The sequence below is a fragment of the Mandrillus leucophaeus genome, unplaced genomic scaffold (assembly GCF_000951045.1).
Source record: "Mandrillus leucophaeus isolate KB7577 unplaced genomic scaffold, Mleu.le_1.0 Scaffold1885, whole genome shotgun sequence".
Lineage (NCBI taxonomy): Eukaryota > Metazoa > Chordata > Mammalia > Primates > Cercopithecidae > Mandrillus > Mandrillus leucophaeus.
The window spans coordinates 121815-138719 of NW_012101904.1; the positions used below are offsets into that span (position 1 = coordinate 121815).

At 34.2% G+C, this 16905-nt stretch overlaps 1 protein-coding gene across 3 annotated transcripts in view; it reads left to right on the plus strand.

The window, feature by feature from the left end:
• GABRA4 (gamma-aminobutyric acid (GABA) A receptor, alpha 4) overlaps positions 1–15035 on the plus strand; it is a 69196-nt gene extending 54161 nt beyond the window's left edge. For 2 of the 3 annotated variants that reach the window (XM_011978067.1, XM_011978068.1), the window contains one exon: positions 12530–13174. In XM_011978067.1, the coding sequence (XP_011833457.1) occupies positions 12530–13060 (531 nt within the window). In that variant the 3' untranslated portion in view covers positions 13061–13174. Of the gene's footprint in view, positions 1–12529 lie in introns of all 3 variants that reach the window. The other variant, XM_011978066.1, reaches the window with a different exon arrangement.
• Positions 15036–16905: the final 1870 nt, after the last annotated feature.

Here is a 16905-nt window from a genome sequence, read left to right on the forward strand (position 1 = left end):
ATGAGCAGATGCTCCACAAAGAAAAGAATTTTGCACTGTTTTTCTATACTTGTATCATCAGACCCAAGAAGAATGCCTGGAACATAAATAGGTACTCAATAAATATTTGTTGAATAATTGGAAGAGTAACTAGATGGCTGGATGAATCAACAAATTAAAAGTATGTTAGGCCTTTAAGACATCTGAATGATGTCCTACTGGATATATGTGTTGGCTTATTTATAACCCAAAAGAAATTTTAGCATGTTATATTTTGAGTAAGTGCAAATATTTTTAAGTTGTTAATATTAAATAGAATAATATCCACAGGATTCTTGATTTTGTGCCTCTCTTGAAGCAGTCACCACCCCCAGAGGAAACCTTTTAAACCTTTTAAACCTTGGAGCTCTTAATCATCTCTTTACAATTGGCAGATCTTGGCAAGATGGTAAGAGTTTTAGCTAATTCTTAGTGTTGCTCCAAGGATGCTGATCATGTCCTCCTAGGAAAAGTAAATAAAATGAATTTTGAACATGGCGCAAAATATAGGCTCTCATACATTTCTAACATTTACCGAAGTGGAAAGTTACAGTATTAACATTTAGTTCAGTTGAAGAATACAAATATCTGAGTATAGAAATAATGGTCAATTCTACAGTAATATTTTACGTGACAGCGGCCATCTACAGATCTCTATTAGAATATTAAATGATAACAATAGAATAAAAACATTGAACAAATATTGATCATTTACTATATGCTAAGCAATGTGTTAAGCACTTTATGGAAATTACCCCACCACTAACTCTAGGTAGTAGTTATTGTTATTATTCCCACTGACTCAGGAGAAACCTTAAGCATAGAAAGGCTAAACAAGTTACCCAAAGTTACAAAGCTAGTATTTAGCAAAGTCCAAAACTTGAATCTATCTAATTTCAGAACCTGTGGTTCTGACTTTGTTTTTTTTAAGTACTAATATAAGAATGAAAATAAATGAATTATATTTGATAGTTTTGGGTTTTAAGATTTTTTTGTTTGTTTGTTTGTTTGTTTGTTTGTTTGTTTGTTTTTGAGACAGAGTCTTGCTCTGTCGCCCGGCCGGAGTGCAGTGGCCGGATCTCAGCTCACTGCAAGCTCCGCTTACCACGTTTACGCCATTCTCCTGCCTCAGCCTCCCGAGTAGCTGGGACTACAGGCGCCCGCCGCCTCGCCGGGCTACTTTTTTGTATTTTTTAGTAGAGACGGAGTTTCACCGTTAGCCAGGATGGTCTTGATCTCCTGACCTCGTGATCCCCCCGTCTCGGCCTCCTAAAGTGCTGGGATTACAGGCTTGAGCCACCGCGCCCGGCCTAAGATTTGTTTTACACAAGTTGATAGAGAGCACATTTCCTTTACTGCCTACTAGGTATTTGGGTCTTCTAGTTTCTGGCCTGCCTGGCTGAAGTGGTTATATTGGCAGTATACATTAATGTGCTGATGAGCCATTTGCCATAAATTGCAACTCAGCTACTGGTTCAATTCATGCTAAATTTGCAATCTGCCTTTACTGAAGTGCAAAATTGGCTTTCTTGTCATAAAGTGGTAGAACATGCAAAACAGTCTAATACCTTATTTTCTAGCTCAAGTAAGATTAGCTAGACTCAGAGAAAGTTAAAAAAAGTTTCACTTTGGATGAACAGCTGTTTCAGCTTGAGAGCCTTGTTAAGCATTGAATGTTTTTTGATAATGCCCATTGGAAACCATAGCTAATAGCTTAGAGCTTACTCTTCAGGACACGTCAAATTAGTTTCTGGAAAACAGCCAAATGGCTTCAGCAATTTGGGGGAGTGGGTGGTGAGAGTGGCAGGTGTCTGTTTAACAATGTAAGTGCTGCCAATTGGTGTCATAGTAGAACTTAAGTTTGTTCTGCTGACTTAATGTGCTGTTTTATTGTAGATAGAGTAGATTTGTAATGAATTGTGTTAATAGGCTAATTCAACATATGCGTTATGACCAACTGATTATACTTCCATTTGTAAAGACTAAGGGGGAGAGGACTGATTTTAAAAATATAAGAACTGACACAATAGGTGACTTAATGAATCCTCTTCTGCTACATATACATGTGTACACACAGTTACTTTATACATAATTTGGCAAATGTGTTAATTAACTTTATTAACTTTAATTATTTGTAGAAAATTTTGAGAATGAAGAATCATTCTCAAATCAGAAACAAGAGGTAGAGCTCATGTTGATACCTTCTCTGGGCTACAAATGGAGCCGAAATTTCAGTGTCTTATGTACCAAAGGAAAATGTTTCAATCAGTTTTACCATATATCTTGAATAGTAAATTTTTAAATAGCTTTTTAAAGTGCTATATCCAAATTTCAGGGAGAGTTTGTGGAAGAAAGATAGGGAATAGATTTCCTCTTGTAGAAGAACATCATAAAAATATTTTTGTCACATAGAAGATGCAGATTTGAGTAGCGTTGATTCATTTTTAAAATAACTCACAGGGAAAGTGTCTTCAATTAAAAATACCACTTTGCTCAGCTAGACTGCACTTGTTAAGATACAGTTTTCTGTAGAATAAATCAACTAAATGTAAGCCTATTTATAAATATTTATTTATGCCTGAACATAGAGGATATTTGTGATACAAAGTATTATCTATAAGCACTTCATGACAGCCAAGCATCAAAGTAGAAAGAATATTATGAATGGGAGTACGAACAATCAGTAAGAACTCTAGAACAATTTTCACATGCACTGGAAAGGAAAGATTTTCTAATCAGGAGAAATTTTTTTGTGAGATACAAAAAAAGTTAGTACAGGACTTAGCTTATATTGGAAACTATGTAAATGTAAGTCAAATCCAAACTGTTTACAAACATCACTTAGGGGTTGTTGCGGACATATTTCAGATAAACTTTTTTCTTTTTTAAAAAAAATCTCATGAGCATGTATTTTTAATTCCATGAGTATACATATTTGCTACTGCAGGTGGCCTCTTGAAGTGGTTAAGAGTATGTATTTGGGACTCAAATCATGAATAACACATTTTAATTGTATCATGTTGGGAGAGAGAGGTGCTCAACGTTTTAGGTTTCAGTGCCCTCATTGGGAAAATGAAAACATTAGCACTATCTCATGAGTTGTTGTAGGAACTATGTGAGGTTATTTGTGAAAACGCTTTAGGTAGTGCCTGGCCTATATTAAGGGCTCAATACATTGTAGAAATATTGATGATTATTCAGGATTTCTGTCTGGAAAGTGATATTATCAGATATTAATTATGTTAGAGTAGAATGCATTATAAATCATTGCCATAATTGTTCACTTCAAAAGAAAAAGTAAGAAGAGAAAGGGAAGAACTTAGACTATCTTCAAGAAACTTCAAATTTCTCTTGACAAGGAAGAGTATTGATCTTCCCTATCCTTATACCACTGAGAGAAATCTTTGAAAAATTGTTTCTTGTACCAACAGGCATCTTCTTCCCTCATCCCAAAAGGGAATAGTGAGCTCTTTTGCCTATTTAAAACTTACTTGTTGCTAATATCTCAGCCTAAGTATTACTTCCACAAAGAGGTTTTCCAACCTTCTAGGCTGGGTAATGTATTCCCTAGTTCCTCTAACTTTTCTTTATACCATTTACTGTTTATTATTTTTTGTGATTCTTGAGATAAATTGCAAATACTATATTATTTTTCACCCCTGTGCTCCCAATGCCCAGGAAAATAACTTGAAACAGTTGAATTAATGAATGAATGAGTTGAATCACTGTCCTTAATAAGACCTTATTACTTATGTCATTAATTGTGGATCTTCTATTACCCACTGGACCTGGGGAATATGCTCCAACAAGAGATGAATCATGGAACTTGAACTACTTTTCCCTAAAAATAGATCTATTACAGTTATTATAAATGTTTACATTCATTAGGCAAATATTGTCTGAAATTTCAAAGAAATTGGAATTGGAATTGGAAATTGGAATTCCAAATTCAGCAAGGTTCTTGACTCATCAAAGACTTACTTACCTTGCATAGCTATTGTTTTACAGAGGGCTATTTTACTCTCTTATAATGCCTGAGCTATGGAATTTTTTTCTCCCCAGCAAAAGTATACTGAGAATCCTGCCTTGATAAATGATTGTTTTTTAGACAGCACCCGTGTTGCCTTTGCTGATGTAGATAAAATTGTAACTCAGACTACTTGCGATGCCAGCCACCTATAGGGTTGGCATGGACTTGAATCCTTCTGGATGGCTATTCATCATAGCACAATTTCATTATGATGAAGTCATATCAAGTCTATATTAAGAATAAAGCATTGTACAAATATTGTCTGAGTTTGAATATAATTTTCTGAATATTTTGAAGCTGAAGAAAATAATTCCCATAGGATAATGTGGATGCTTTAAAGGTGAATTTACTTGCCATCTAATTTAGCCTTCTTTTGTAATGTTTTATCAGATCTCTATATATACATTAACTCCACTTTCAAGGATTAAAATATTCTTAAAGTGTGAAAAAGAAAAGTTATAAATTACATTGCTAATTACATTTTTCAATATTTAAACAAATGCATGGTTTGAAATCCAAAACACATGTACACTTGCACACATACACACAGATACGTACTTATTCACATTACGAGTGAGTCATAATCTGCAGGGAAGTGAAAACATTCAGGGAAAAATATTTGGTGGTTGAAGAAGACCAAAGTTGTTATAAAAGTTCAGGAGACTGGGTGTGATGGCTTATGCCTGTAATCCCAGCACTTTGGGAGGCTGAGGCGGGTGGATCACCTGAGGTTGGGTGTTCGAGACCAGCCTGACCAACATGGAGAAACCCCATCTCTACTAGAAATACAAAAAAATTAGCCGAGCGTGGTGGCACATGCCTGTAATCCCAGCTACTCAGGAGGCTGAGGCAGGAGAATGACTTGAACCCAGGAGACGGAGGTTGCGGTGAGCCAAGATCATGCCATTGCACTCCAGCCTGGGCAACAAGAACGAAACTCCGTATAAAAAAAAAGAAAGAAAAGAAATAAAATAAAAGAAACAGTGATCTGTGATCTGATAGAATAGTACACGAGATCTCCTTCTTATGTAACCCACATCTTTTCTTAGACATTGAAACATTTGTGGCTATAGTTTTTCTTACATGGCACATGACATTAGGTGTAGCAGATAGTTCAATTAAAAGCATGTTAGTTGAGTGCCAGGTGCAAAAGAATCACTCAAGAAGAATTAGCCATTGTTTTGGTTGTTGTTACTGCTACTTTTTCCTAAAGAGCTTTTTGACATGTCTTATGCATAAGTTATAAGGTTTACTCTAGTGTTAATTTGCACCCTTACTATCAATATGAATGTTGATTTTTCTATTGCATTTTGTATTTCTTTGTATTTATTTCTCATTTTCACCAGCAACATCCTTTCCCTGACTGACTTCACCATAGAATATTCTTTTTAAAAAAGCTTTTTAAAATTATACTTTAAGTTCTGGGATACATGTGCAGAATGTGCAGGTTTGTTACATAGGTATACACGTGCCCTGGTGGTTTGCTGCACCCCATCAACCCGTCATCTATATTGGGTATTTCTCCCAAAGCTATCCCTCCCCTAGTCCCCCACCCCTGACAGGCCCTAGTGTGTGATATTTCCCTCCCTGTGTCTGTGTGTTCTCATTGCTCAAATCCCACTCCATAGACTATTCTCTCCTTCAGTGTCATTTGCTGTGGTAATTATTAGACATGATGGCCATATTTTCATAGATGTATAATATTGTCTTCTAAAATTTTGTTTTCTGTAATTATTTATTTCTGTGATGTACCATTTTCTTTTGGAGGCAGAATCTTATTATGTGACCTCAGCTGGGTTACTTCTATATAATATTCATTTGAATCCTACTATGTGCTAGACATTGAGCTAAGTGCCTTACATGCCTTATCTTATATATTTATTAGGAGGAAGGCAGCATTATTACTCCTATAGCAAGGACTTTGAGGTTTTGAGAGGCTAAATAACTTGCTGAATATCTCATAGCTAGTAAATGACAAATTCAGCATTTGCAGCCAGGTCTGTCTGATTTGGAAGCCCACAATTTTAACTGTTTAGCAAGCGTTTTTCAATTTCTGATCCCTGGATCACTGACAACAGCATAGCTAATGAAAAAGACTACCTGCAAATAGGACTTGTTTGAGACTTTGAGTTTTTAACTAGTCTCAGATTATGCTTATAGATACTTTGTATAACCACAATACTGCTTTTCTACATTGAATAAGAAAAGATTCATCTAGCTTAGTATCTGTATTTAGAGGAAGTGAGTGGAGTGTCCTTTGCACTCTTTTCTCTCCAGGGGTATGTTGGTGGCATTGATGAAAGCAGCTCCTGGTGTGATTTCAGCTAGCATTTGAACAAGTCTGCTTAATCAAGCTAAGAACCTCTGCTCTGACCAAAGAAGTCTCTAACAAAGTGGTTTCCTCCATTGGAGCCATATATCTACTATACAAAATATTTACAAATAAAAAAGAAACACTAGGAATCAGTATGAAACAAAAGTAATCACAAAGTCACCTATCTTAAAGAAATTCTGTTTTAAACCCTCAACTCTAAATATGTAAAGGGAAAATGAATGATTCTTTAAGATTTCTTTTTCTGGTAATCCCAAATGGAAAACAAAAGTTTATCCCAGTGCCTGATATTGAAAGTAATATTTCTATAACTTATGGAAATATAAACATTGAATTAAATGCCAACATTGGGAGGAAATTAAATACAATAAATAGGGAACTCAGCATTTTGGTTTCTACATTTTGGAGCTCAATATATGATAGAGTGCCTTGCTAACTATTTATAAAATATTTAGCATGTTTATTTGGAAGGGACGTGTTAAAAATTTCTACGCGTAGCACTTTCTAAAAATGCTGTTGACAGTTCTCAGTAAATCACTACCTTGGAGTTTAGCTCTAGTTGCTCTACCACACTATTTCCCTATTAAATAAGATATGTGGCTTACTCATGAAGTCCTGTCTAAATGGCCTTGAATAAATGTCTTTACATTACTAGATTCTTTTTTTTAGTATGTGACTCATTGATATTCTAGAAGATAAACGTATTCGTTATTATTATTGTTAGTTTTTAATTTACAAGGATTAAATTACATTTTATTAAACTTCATCAAAGCTAAACTTCATTAGCTTTTCAAGCAAGCAATATGAATGTAGCTGCATGCATTCTGCAAACCTAATCTTAGTCACTTTATCTCTTTGCTGCTAGAGTAATAAGTTGAGATGATTTTTTTTTTGCAGTTGATAAAAATTGTTTAGAAATTGTGTCAGATCACAGTCACGATTGACGAATTGCTTGGATCTGCTCCTGTTTGCCTGTTACTGCTTTAATTTGTTGGTAATGTTTAAATCTACTACCTTGCATCTCTTTTCTTGCTTCAGGCTATTGTGACTAATGACAGAATGATTTCAAACTAAATCATTTTTTAAAATTCAAATGAAACTTAGGTGCTTTTTCTTGTTCGAAACCACTGTGCATCAGCTAAATCATGATGGAACCACTGAAGTCTCTACACTCTGTATGAAACACAACATCATTCTGACACATTAGTTGCACCAAAATGTGAAGGCTGGGTGAATATTCTTCCTGGTGAGTCGTCTGCCAGATAGATCAGCAGATACCTTATTCCTTTGGTGGTCTGTCATCGTGGAAAATGACTACTTTTAACAGAGTAAAACTTGAGACATAACTACAAAAATAACTTGAGTGTCATTTAACTGCTTGGCAGAGAGCAATGATTTAAGTCTCAAATCAGTCTAATTCCACTTTCCTTTATGTAGGATATGGTATACAAAATAGTGAAACTTCTAAGGCATTGTCAGCTGTACTTGAGATTGAGTCAAGATAACTTAAATGCCTTAGGCACTACCTACAATATTCTGAAGATGTGTCCCACAGAAAAAGAAATAATAAATTGGAGATCAGATAAAAATATTTGACACTTTCTAATTTGAAAAATGATCTTGATTCTATAGGATATCCATTTTAATGCAATTTATCAAATATGAAGTAGGTGCCTACTGTGTGCATTAATCTACAAAGATTGATAAGACAGTCTTTATACTCTATCATTACTTCTTTTAAACTGGAATAAAAATACTTGATCTTTGTTTTCAGACAGTAATATTTTTGGTACTGTTCATATTGCTCACCCTACTCTCAAAAAGTCTCTTACTTCATTGTTCTTTTTTCTAACCACCTTATACTGATTCCTTTTATTTTTGCTTAGGCTTTTCTCTTTCTCTAGGCATATTATTCAAATCTAAGCTTCTATTTCTTTGATATTTATAACTTACCCAATAGTGGATATCGTCAGAATATAGTTTTCCAACTGTTGAAAACATGACCTACAAATAATGAATGGACAGGTCTCCAAGATTGGTTCAATGGTTAATTAATGAGATAACCACTTAGATGGTAAAATGGATTCAAAGTCATTTTGAGGAATGGCTACTTATAGGCAATTTTTTTAAAAGGAAAAGTAAAATAAGACTGGTAGGTTAAATACAGAAGTGCTTAATGTCTTACAAGGCAATAAAACCATAACCTTTGGTGATCTTTTGTACTAGACAAGAATCCATAATTGAATATGTTAACTTGACAGTGTTTGGGTTCTAATCAAATATTAAATGGCAAAATCAAATTCAAGTAAATGATTCTAAAGATTTAATTATCCTTGTGTGGGCTTGTTAAACAATACTCTATTATGACATTGAAAAGACATGCTGTATTTTTTTCTGATGTCCAAGTCTTGTATAATTTTTCTTAGCATCATACTATTATGAGTACTTGACTGACTCAAATATGTGCAGCTTGTTAAGTTCTTTAAAGCCTCCTCCACATTTGTAAGTAGAGAACCTCTACAATGAGGCAGAACAGACACCAAGTAAGTCACTTGCTGTGTGAATTCCAGCCACCTGTAACCTTTCTGTTCTTACTTTTCTCTACTGGAAAATGAAGTAATGGAATAAGTTGATCACTGAAATCCCTTTCTGTTTTAAAATATTGTAATTCTTAAAGTGTGGGATTATGGAGGGCAAAGCATCTTGGTCCTTCAGCTAGTGTGTGGATTAGGCAACAGTGCCCCCTAAAGGTCCTCTATGAGTTCTGGGCAGGCCAATCTTCTAAGTATCCTAGAATGTCTGAGGAACTTCTGCCCTCATGAGCCCTTTGGCTGCACCTCCCATCAGGACCTTTGATCTAACTCATCTATCTATTGCCACAATAATATTGCATAACAAAAAAAATGATACTTCAGGTACACACAATAAATATTTATTTTTGCTCCCAAGTCTATGGATCAATTGTGAATTCTGTTGATTTTGATTACGCTTGCTTGGGCAGCTCATTTTCTCTTAACGGAACACTAGTGAATCTAGTGTCAGCTAGTTGTTGGGTGTTCTAGAATTGTCTCACTGTGATAACTGGCTATTCTCCAAATGATCTCTCAATCTCTAGCAGGCTAGCCAGGCTGACTTGTTCTTATGGTGGTAGTGGCAGTGTTTCGAGAAAGAGTGTAAGCAAGTAAGAGCTGTTGAGGTTAAAAATTGGAAATGGCAAACTATCATTTCCTCCACATACTGTTGGACAAAGAAAGTCATTAGGCAGCTTATGGAAAAATAGACTCCAACTCTGGATAGGTCAGGAATGGGTAAGCTCCTGGGCCTAAATATGGAGCATGAATATTGAGGGCATGAATATAGAGAGAAATGATGAATTGGTGTCACTTTTGAAGCCAATCTATTATATAGAACACAATTTACAAGATTTCAGGACATTCCAGAAGGATACTGGTCTAGAACAAAAGAACTTAAATGTTTTAATACTTTGTTTTGGGGGGCAGTAAAGTTACTTGGAGTCAGTTTGATCCTTCCTACTCTTGCTCTTAAAATGCATTAGACAATACAAGAGCAGTGTTTGAGGCTATTTATACTATACTATTAAGACAGCCACTTCTACGTACTCTACCAAATGCTACATGAATGTTGACATTTTCTAGTCCAGCAGGTGGAAACATGCACTTTTCCTGGCTTTGGGTGAATGTCAGATATTGTTTTTTCTAATCATTTCAGATGGTTCCTTTCAGCCTTGGGTAGTTACCTCACACTCACAAACTGATCTTTGTTTGGTAAAATACTCAATGGGGACTCTCTTTAGATCTTTAGAGTTCTCTCTTTGTTTAGCATTCTTATCTCTGGTACTTTGTCCTGTGAACTCTAGCTACCTTGGTCTCCCAAGATTCTTAACTTCATCTCTTCAGTTCAGGAAGCCTGCCGGTTTTTTTCTGGCTTTTCCATTCCTAAACCACAGCATGGCAACTCTCTCAAGTTTGCTTTTTCCCTCTCAGTGATTACGGTTCTGTGTTGTCTAATGGCCAGTTTCTTCAAACAACAGGTTTTGGTTTTTGTTTTTGTTTTTGTTTTTTTTTGCATATTTTGTCAAGTTTTGGGGGTCATTTTAGGCAGGAAAGTAGATTCAGTTCCTGTTACTTCATTTTTACTGGCAGGGAAAGTCTCCAGTCCTTAGAATTTAGTGTTAGGAAACATACAGATTTCTAAAGGTCATGGACAACCTAACTGACTGAAAGAAGAAGACAGTATGCAACTATCATATTATACTTGAAAAAATGTATTACTTTCCTGTTTGTCCAATTTATCATTTTTACTCTCTTTTCTTCTCTTCTTGGGATATTCAGCATTTGGTCATAGTTTGGCTCTTGAATATATTTTACCTTTTGTTATATTCTTTTATTGTATAATTTGTGTATGTATGCTTCCTTGCAAAAGATTATATATGCTCTTTAAATTGTAAGGATATACCTTGTTCTTTTTTTATATTATTCACCATGTGTATAACATTTTAGGATCAATGATAATCAATTAATTACTATCCTTTTCTGTAACAAGTGATTCAAAATCTAAAGATTAATTAGGTGACATTTATAATGTTCTATGTAGAGGAAAAGTGAAGGATAAGTAATGGTTCTTCAGCTTTTAGGTTGATGTCAATTTAGATTTCAATTTTCTCCACCCAAATTCAGTGCCATATGTTAGGCTACAATTGCTCATTAGTTCAACTGCAACCTGCTTAGAAGAATACGCCAAGTTGACATGACAAATGCTTTCTACACCTGTCAGAGTCTACATTGACTCTGTTTTGTGAGGCTGTTTTTGTCTACTCAGCGACCTTGTAGTCATGATTTATGAGATACGAGTTGAACTTTAAGCATGCTAGATGAGTGTACTAATAAAGATTACATTTATAGAGTAAACCTTTATGTCTAAAGTTAGATCTTAATTAATTATATATAATCTACCCACTTCATATATTAGTGTCTGTGAATTGCCCTTTGAGGCTGGCTTCTTCCAATCACCCTTTTATGAGCTGTTCTTCTTTCTCTCTCCTCTATTTCTCCATTTTTTTACTCACCATCTACTTCATGAATTGGTAAGGGGAGAAGTTATGGAAGTAATTATCATCTAACATTAATATAGCTTAGAATAAACATAGAGAAGAAAAATTACTGCGGAAATATCATCATATATTCTAAAAAATCAGATGTGACTATTTGGGGGATCATCTGAGAAATTACTGTCCTTCATTAGCATGGAGAATCTATAATTAATTATGTACATAGTTGTTTATTGTGGCTGTCAATATTATAAGAATTTTAGTGGCTTGCTGCACAACTTTCTTCAAATACAATCTTGTTCTACAAAGAAAATAATTTGATGAAAACCAGTGAAATGTATTTCAATTTAATCACTATTGGTTAATGGTTTGAATCCAGATACTTATGCAACTATTCGTTGATGCTGTTCATAAGTCTAATGCAACCTTTTCTAATTAAATTTTATTTGTGTTTTCATTATTAATTGAAGTGAGAAATAAAATGTGTCAGGATTGTTAGATTTTAAAATAATGTGTATAATTACCTATGCCTTTTATGACAGTAAATTCAAAGGATTTGGAAATCAAAGTTTTTGGACTTTTTAAATAAATAAATGTTATGTACATATGGATAGTTGTTATTGTTGGTATTCTGTGTACATGACTAGGTATGGTTCTCCCTGTTTATAAAGTAAACACATAGAGAAATTTGAAGTGTATATGACATATACAGAATATTATTTACAATAAAACTAAACAAATAACTTTTAGAACAGTAATCATTAACTCTTAAAATGCAATTAAGTATAACATCAGCTTGTCATTCTAACAACTTAATCTTCTTTCTATAGATTTAAGGTCTAATTATTTATAAGAATAGACCATGTTTTGCAATAGAAGATTTTTGGTTCAAAGTTTCAAATGTATGCACGTTATATTTAGTTATATATTTTAAAGCTTTTTAAAATCAAGGTGACTACAGCTTATTAATAAAGTTTTATTTTATAGAAATGACTGATTTTAAGAATTTTGATCCCTTTAAATTTTGTACAAAGCTGCATAAAGTTACATAACCAATATATTTTTTCATATACCTTTTCAGAATACAAATGCCAATTTGAACATGAGAAAAAGAACAAATGCTTCGGTTCACTCTGAATCTGATGTTGGCAACAGAACTGTGGTGGGAAACCATTCAAGCAAATCTTCCACAGTTGTTCAAGAATCTTCTAAAGGCACACCTCGGTCTTACTTAGCTTCCAGTCCAAACCCATTCAGCCGTGCAAATGCAGCTGAAACCATATCTGCGGCAAGAGCACTTCCATCTACTTCTCCTGCTTCTAGCCGAACTGGATATGTGTCTCGAAAGGCTTCAGTTGCATCTGCTTCTACTCGTCACGTGTTTGGATCAAGATTGCAGAGGATTAAGACCACAGTTAATACCATAGGGGCTACTGGGAAGTTGTCAGCTACTCCTCCTCCATCAGCTCCACCACCTTCTGGATCTGGCACAAGTAAAATTGACAAATATGCCCGTATTCTCTTTCCAGTCACATTTGGGGCATTTAACATGGTTTATTGGGTTGTTTATTTATCTAAGGACACTATGGAGAAATCAGAAAGTCTAATGTAATTTTGTTGCTATAGTAGTTTGCTAAAAGATGATGAAAATGCAGAATGTCTTTTTAAATGTTTTTAAATATAAACAACTATTCTTTATTAAAATAAAAAAATCTATGTAATTTTTTCCATTTAAAGATATAAGCCAGTTATTGGGAGAGTTAATTCCTCAGTGAAAAAGTGAACTATGTTTTTATTTTCCAGAAAAATTATTTTAAAAGAACTCAGCATTCACTTAGATAGAATACACACCATCCTGGAAAGTTGGGATAAGAGAAATAGAGCTATTAGAGACATGTGGCACATATTTTTTCATTGATATTTGAAAACAGACTATGACATTTTAAAAATCTACCCGATGAATATCAACCTGCCACCCTAAATTTCCCAGTGGCACTGCCCTTAACGAGAATTGTTTATTGGATGTCATGTGCAGTGACCTTTGGTGATCTTCTTAGGAGCTTCGGGAAAAGAAATTTTCCTGTTAAATGAAACATTGGCAAAAAAAAAAAAAATGAAATAGTATAAACGCTGATCAATAGAGTAAAAACTCTGCAGCATAAAAAACTAAGACAAAGACCAGAGGAAACGTGTTCCCTTTCTTATGTTGGCCAAACAGTACTTAACAGTTAATTTGAAATTTTGTTCTCTGAGCCAAAGTTTAACTCATTGTATGAATTCTTTTTCATGGTAGTTCATTCAGGTATGTATTTATTTACTACATAGTTATTCAGAGCCTGCTGTGTTCCAGGAACTATGCTAGAAACTGTCTCTCTAGGAAAGCTCTTGCACCTTTACCTACAATATTACTTAAAAAGTAGAACACTCAATGCATGCCAAAGAACCATAAACTAGCAGAGGACATTGCATTCTTTAGTGAAGGACATTTATTTAGAGTCTGACAACATATTCAAAATATTTTCTCCTCCTATACTGATAGTGGATAACAAATATATTTGTTCACATAACCACTTTGAGATAAGTACATGTTAGTACAACTTCAGCAATTGGTTTTCCAAATAGATGAGAATGTGGTACAGATCGTTCTGTAAGTGAAAAGCATTGTGTACTTGAAAGTAAAAATCTGGGCAGTATAAAACTTAATAGATTAACTGTCTCAAATTTGTTCAGAGTCACAGAGTAGAATTTGATCAGAATCACAGAATCATCAGAAATAGGAACTCAGCACGGTCATTTTCAGGTGCTTTCCCCAACATAGATCTATATATTAACTAGTGAAATGCTGTATTTTGAAGAATTTTTGTGTCTGTAGTTCTGTAATTCTGGGCAGTCTTCATGTTGGTTTTTTAGGAGTTTTTTTTTAAGGTTTTATAACTAAGGTGAATATTTTAAAATTAAGAGAGCGGCAAATGAAAGGAGTAAAGAAAATATAGCTGTGGGGTAGAATGCCACTGACCCTGCTATGTGGTTTATTAGGATTTTCATCTACTGACTTCTTTCTCATTAGGTAGGCTTAACAACTTAATTGAAAATTTTGCAACTGTCTATGCAGCTCAACCTAAGTCTGGTTTTCGTCATATTGCCTTTAGATTTTCTTCTGTGCTTCTCTCTATCTGCTCTGGAATGGATGAGTGAATGTGTTCTGGGTGTTTTAGGGAACATATTGATAGAAATGGCCACATTGCAGACGAAATCACTCTCTCTCTGTTTGTTTGTTTGTTTGTTTTAGAAAAGAATTGATAGTAGGTAATTGGCATTGATTTTTCAGTTATTTCATTACCTTATAATAGTAGTTTTTGAGACCTGAAAATTGTGCAAATGTCAAATATTAATTGTAAGTCATATCTAAGAATTCTTTCTTGGCTGTCTTTCTAGGTATTCCATAAAATCAACACATTTTAAGGCTGAAAGATACTGTAGAAATCATCCAGTCCCAATCCCCCATTTTAAAACTGATTCTAGTAAAATTAGGCCTGGTAACATCTGTATATATGTATATATTTAATAAAGAGTACTTGTACAAAAAAGGTTATCATAAATTATTTCATGAATGTGAATAGATTTGTGGCCTTGAAAACAATGCTTGGAAATGTGGTTGGAAGCACAATTGATTCACTGCTAGTTATTCAGAGTGTACTTTGTTCCAGGAACTATGCTAGAAACTGATAGTTCACTATTCTGATGAAAAGGCTGTTTTATTTGTTGTTGTTGTTGTTTTGTTGTTGTTGTTGTTGTTTTGGTGAGGAACTCTTACTCTTTGCTAATCTATTGGCCTATCTTAAGAAATAATTCATTGACTATTCATTGGCTTCCTTTAAAAAAAGAAGTATTCTTCTACAAATCTTACAGAGTATGAAGAGATAAAAAGAAATGATTTTAAGTTCGTAGACAGAAGATCTAGGTGAACTCATAGATTTTCTTTTCTTACCTTTACATATGAAGGTTTAAAAATAAATCAGGTGGCCAAAGAACGAGAAAGGACAAAATTAACCAAGGATTCTTAATTGTTAATTTGAAGAACACATTAACTAGAAAGCTTAAACATTATTATTAAGATAAATTATTTCATTTGCACACAACGTTAATGATGATGATGATGATTATTATTATAATAATAATAGTAGTAGTATGTTGCTTGCTTTCCTTAACTGAATTTCATCGAATTCATTCAGTGATTTTTATTTTGGTCATCATTTCTATCTTCCCAATAACCCAGAGGTACATCAAGTAAAAACACTTTTGTGAAGAGCCAGTCACTTTTCCCTGTTAGAAAATCTCACAAGAATAATTAGGGGCACCCAACGTTCTGGCTATCTCTGAATAATAATGAATAATTTTGGCTGTGAATGGTACCTTTATATAACTCTTTTAAGGTGAAATTCAGAATAGTTTTATTCAGGACCTAGTGCCTGCAGTCCAAGTTGGCCACTAACTGCTACATAATTACTTTCAATTTCCTACAGGCATGACTAGGTATAAAAATATATTTACATGATTAATCTGCAGTTTAAAATGACTTGCACTTGTGCATATACATAGTACTTTGAATAATGTATATTTTAAATTGGACCTCACAAATCTTGTATTAAAGTAGGTAGAGAGTAGAGTCACCCTTTGTTTGATAAAATGAGTCATAGGGAAGTTAAATGACAAAGATAAAATCACAGGGTTGGAAAGAACTTTGAAAGGTCATTTTTCAATAACCTTACCTTAACAGTGACCCCATTTTAAACAATGCATAAAAAATTTATTTGTGGCTTATTTTACCCACGAGCTGGCCAGTTCTTTCTGGCCTAGAAAAAAATCTCCGCTCTCCCCATTCCTGTTCTCAATGGTCTCCTCTTCTAAATTTGTGAATAATCTCAAGTAGAAGGCACCAGGTGTGGAGATGGGTCACTTAATTTCAAGTTCTGACTGTCTTGTGGTTTTTGGCAAGTCTCTTAACCTCTCTAAGACTGATTCCTCATTTATAACAGGGAGGAGGTGGATTAGGTAATATCTAAGAGCTTTTCAGTTTTAATATTGTCTGATTCTCATAGTAAATAAAAGCATACTCTTGTAATAAAAACACTGAATAGTTTGCACCACAAATAAGTGCTTATGGACAAAAATTTAGTTCTATCGCTTGATTACTTTAAGTTCATGGCTTGCTTCAAACTAAGGTTGCCTTACCTTAAAAAATATGTATAACATCTCTCCATTTAGATTAAGTGTATTCTTCCCCAGGGAAGATTGTATTCTTTAAAGACTGTAGAATATTGGTTATTTCTCCTTTCTGGGATTTCCTGGCCTTTTATTCACTAAGTGGGCTCCTGCCCAGTTTAGAAACTGTGCTGATTTTTAGATATACAGAGATAAAATTAGCCCCTTTCCTTGGAGGTAGTCACAGTCTGGTAG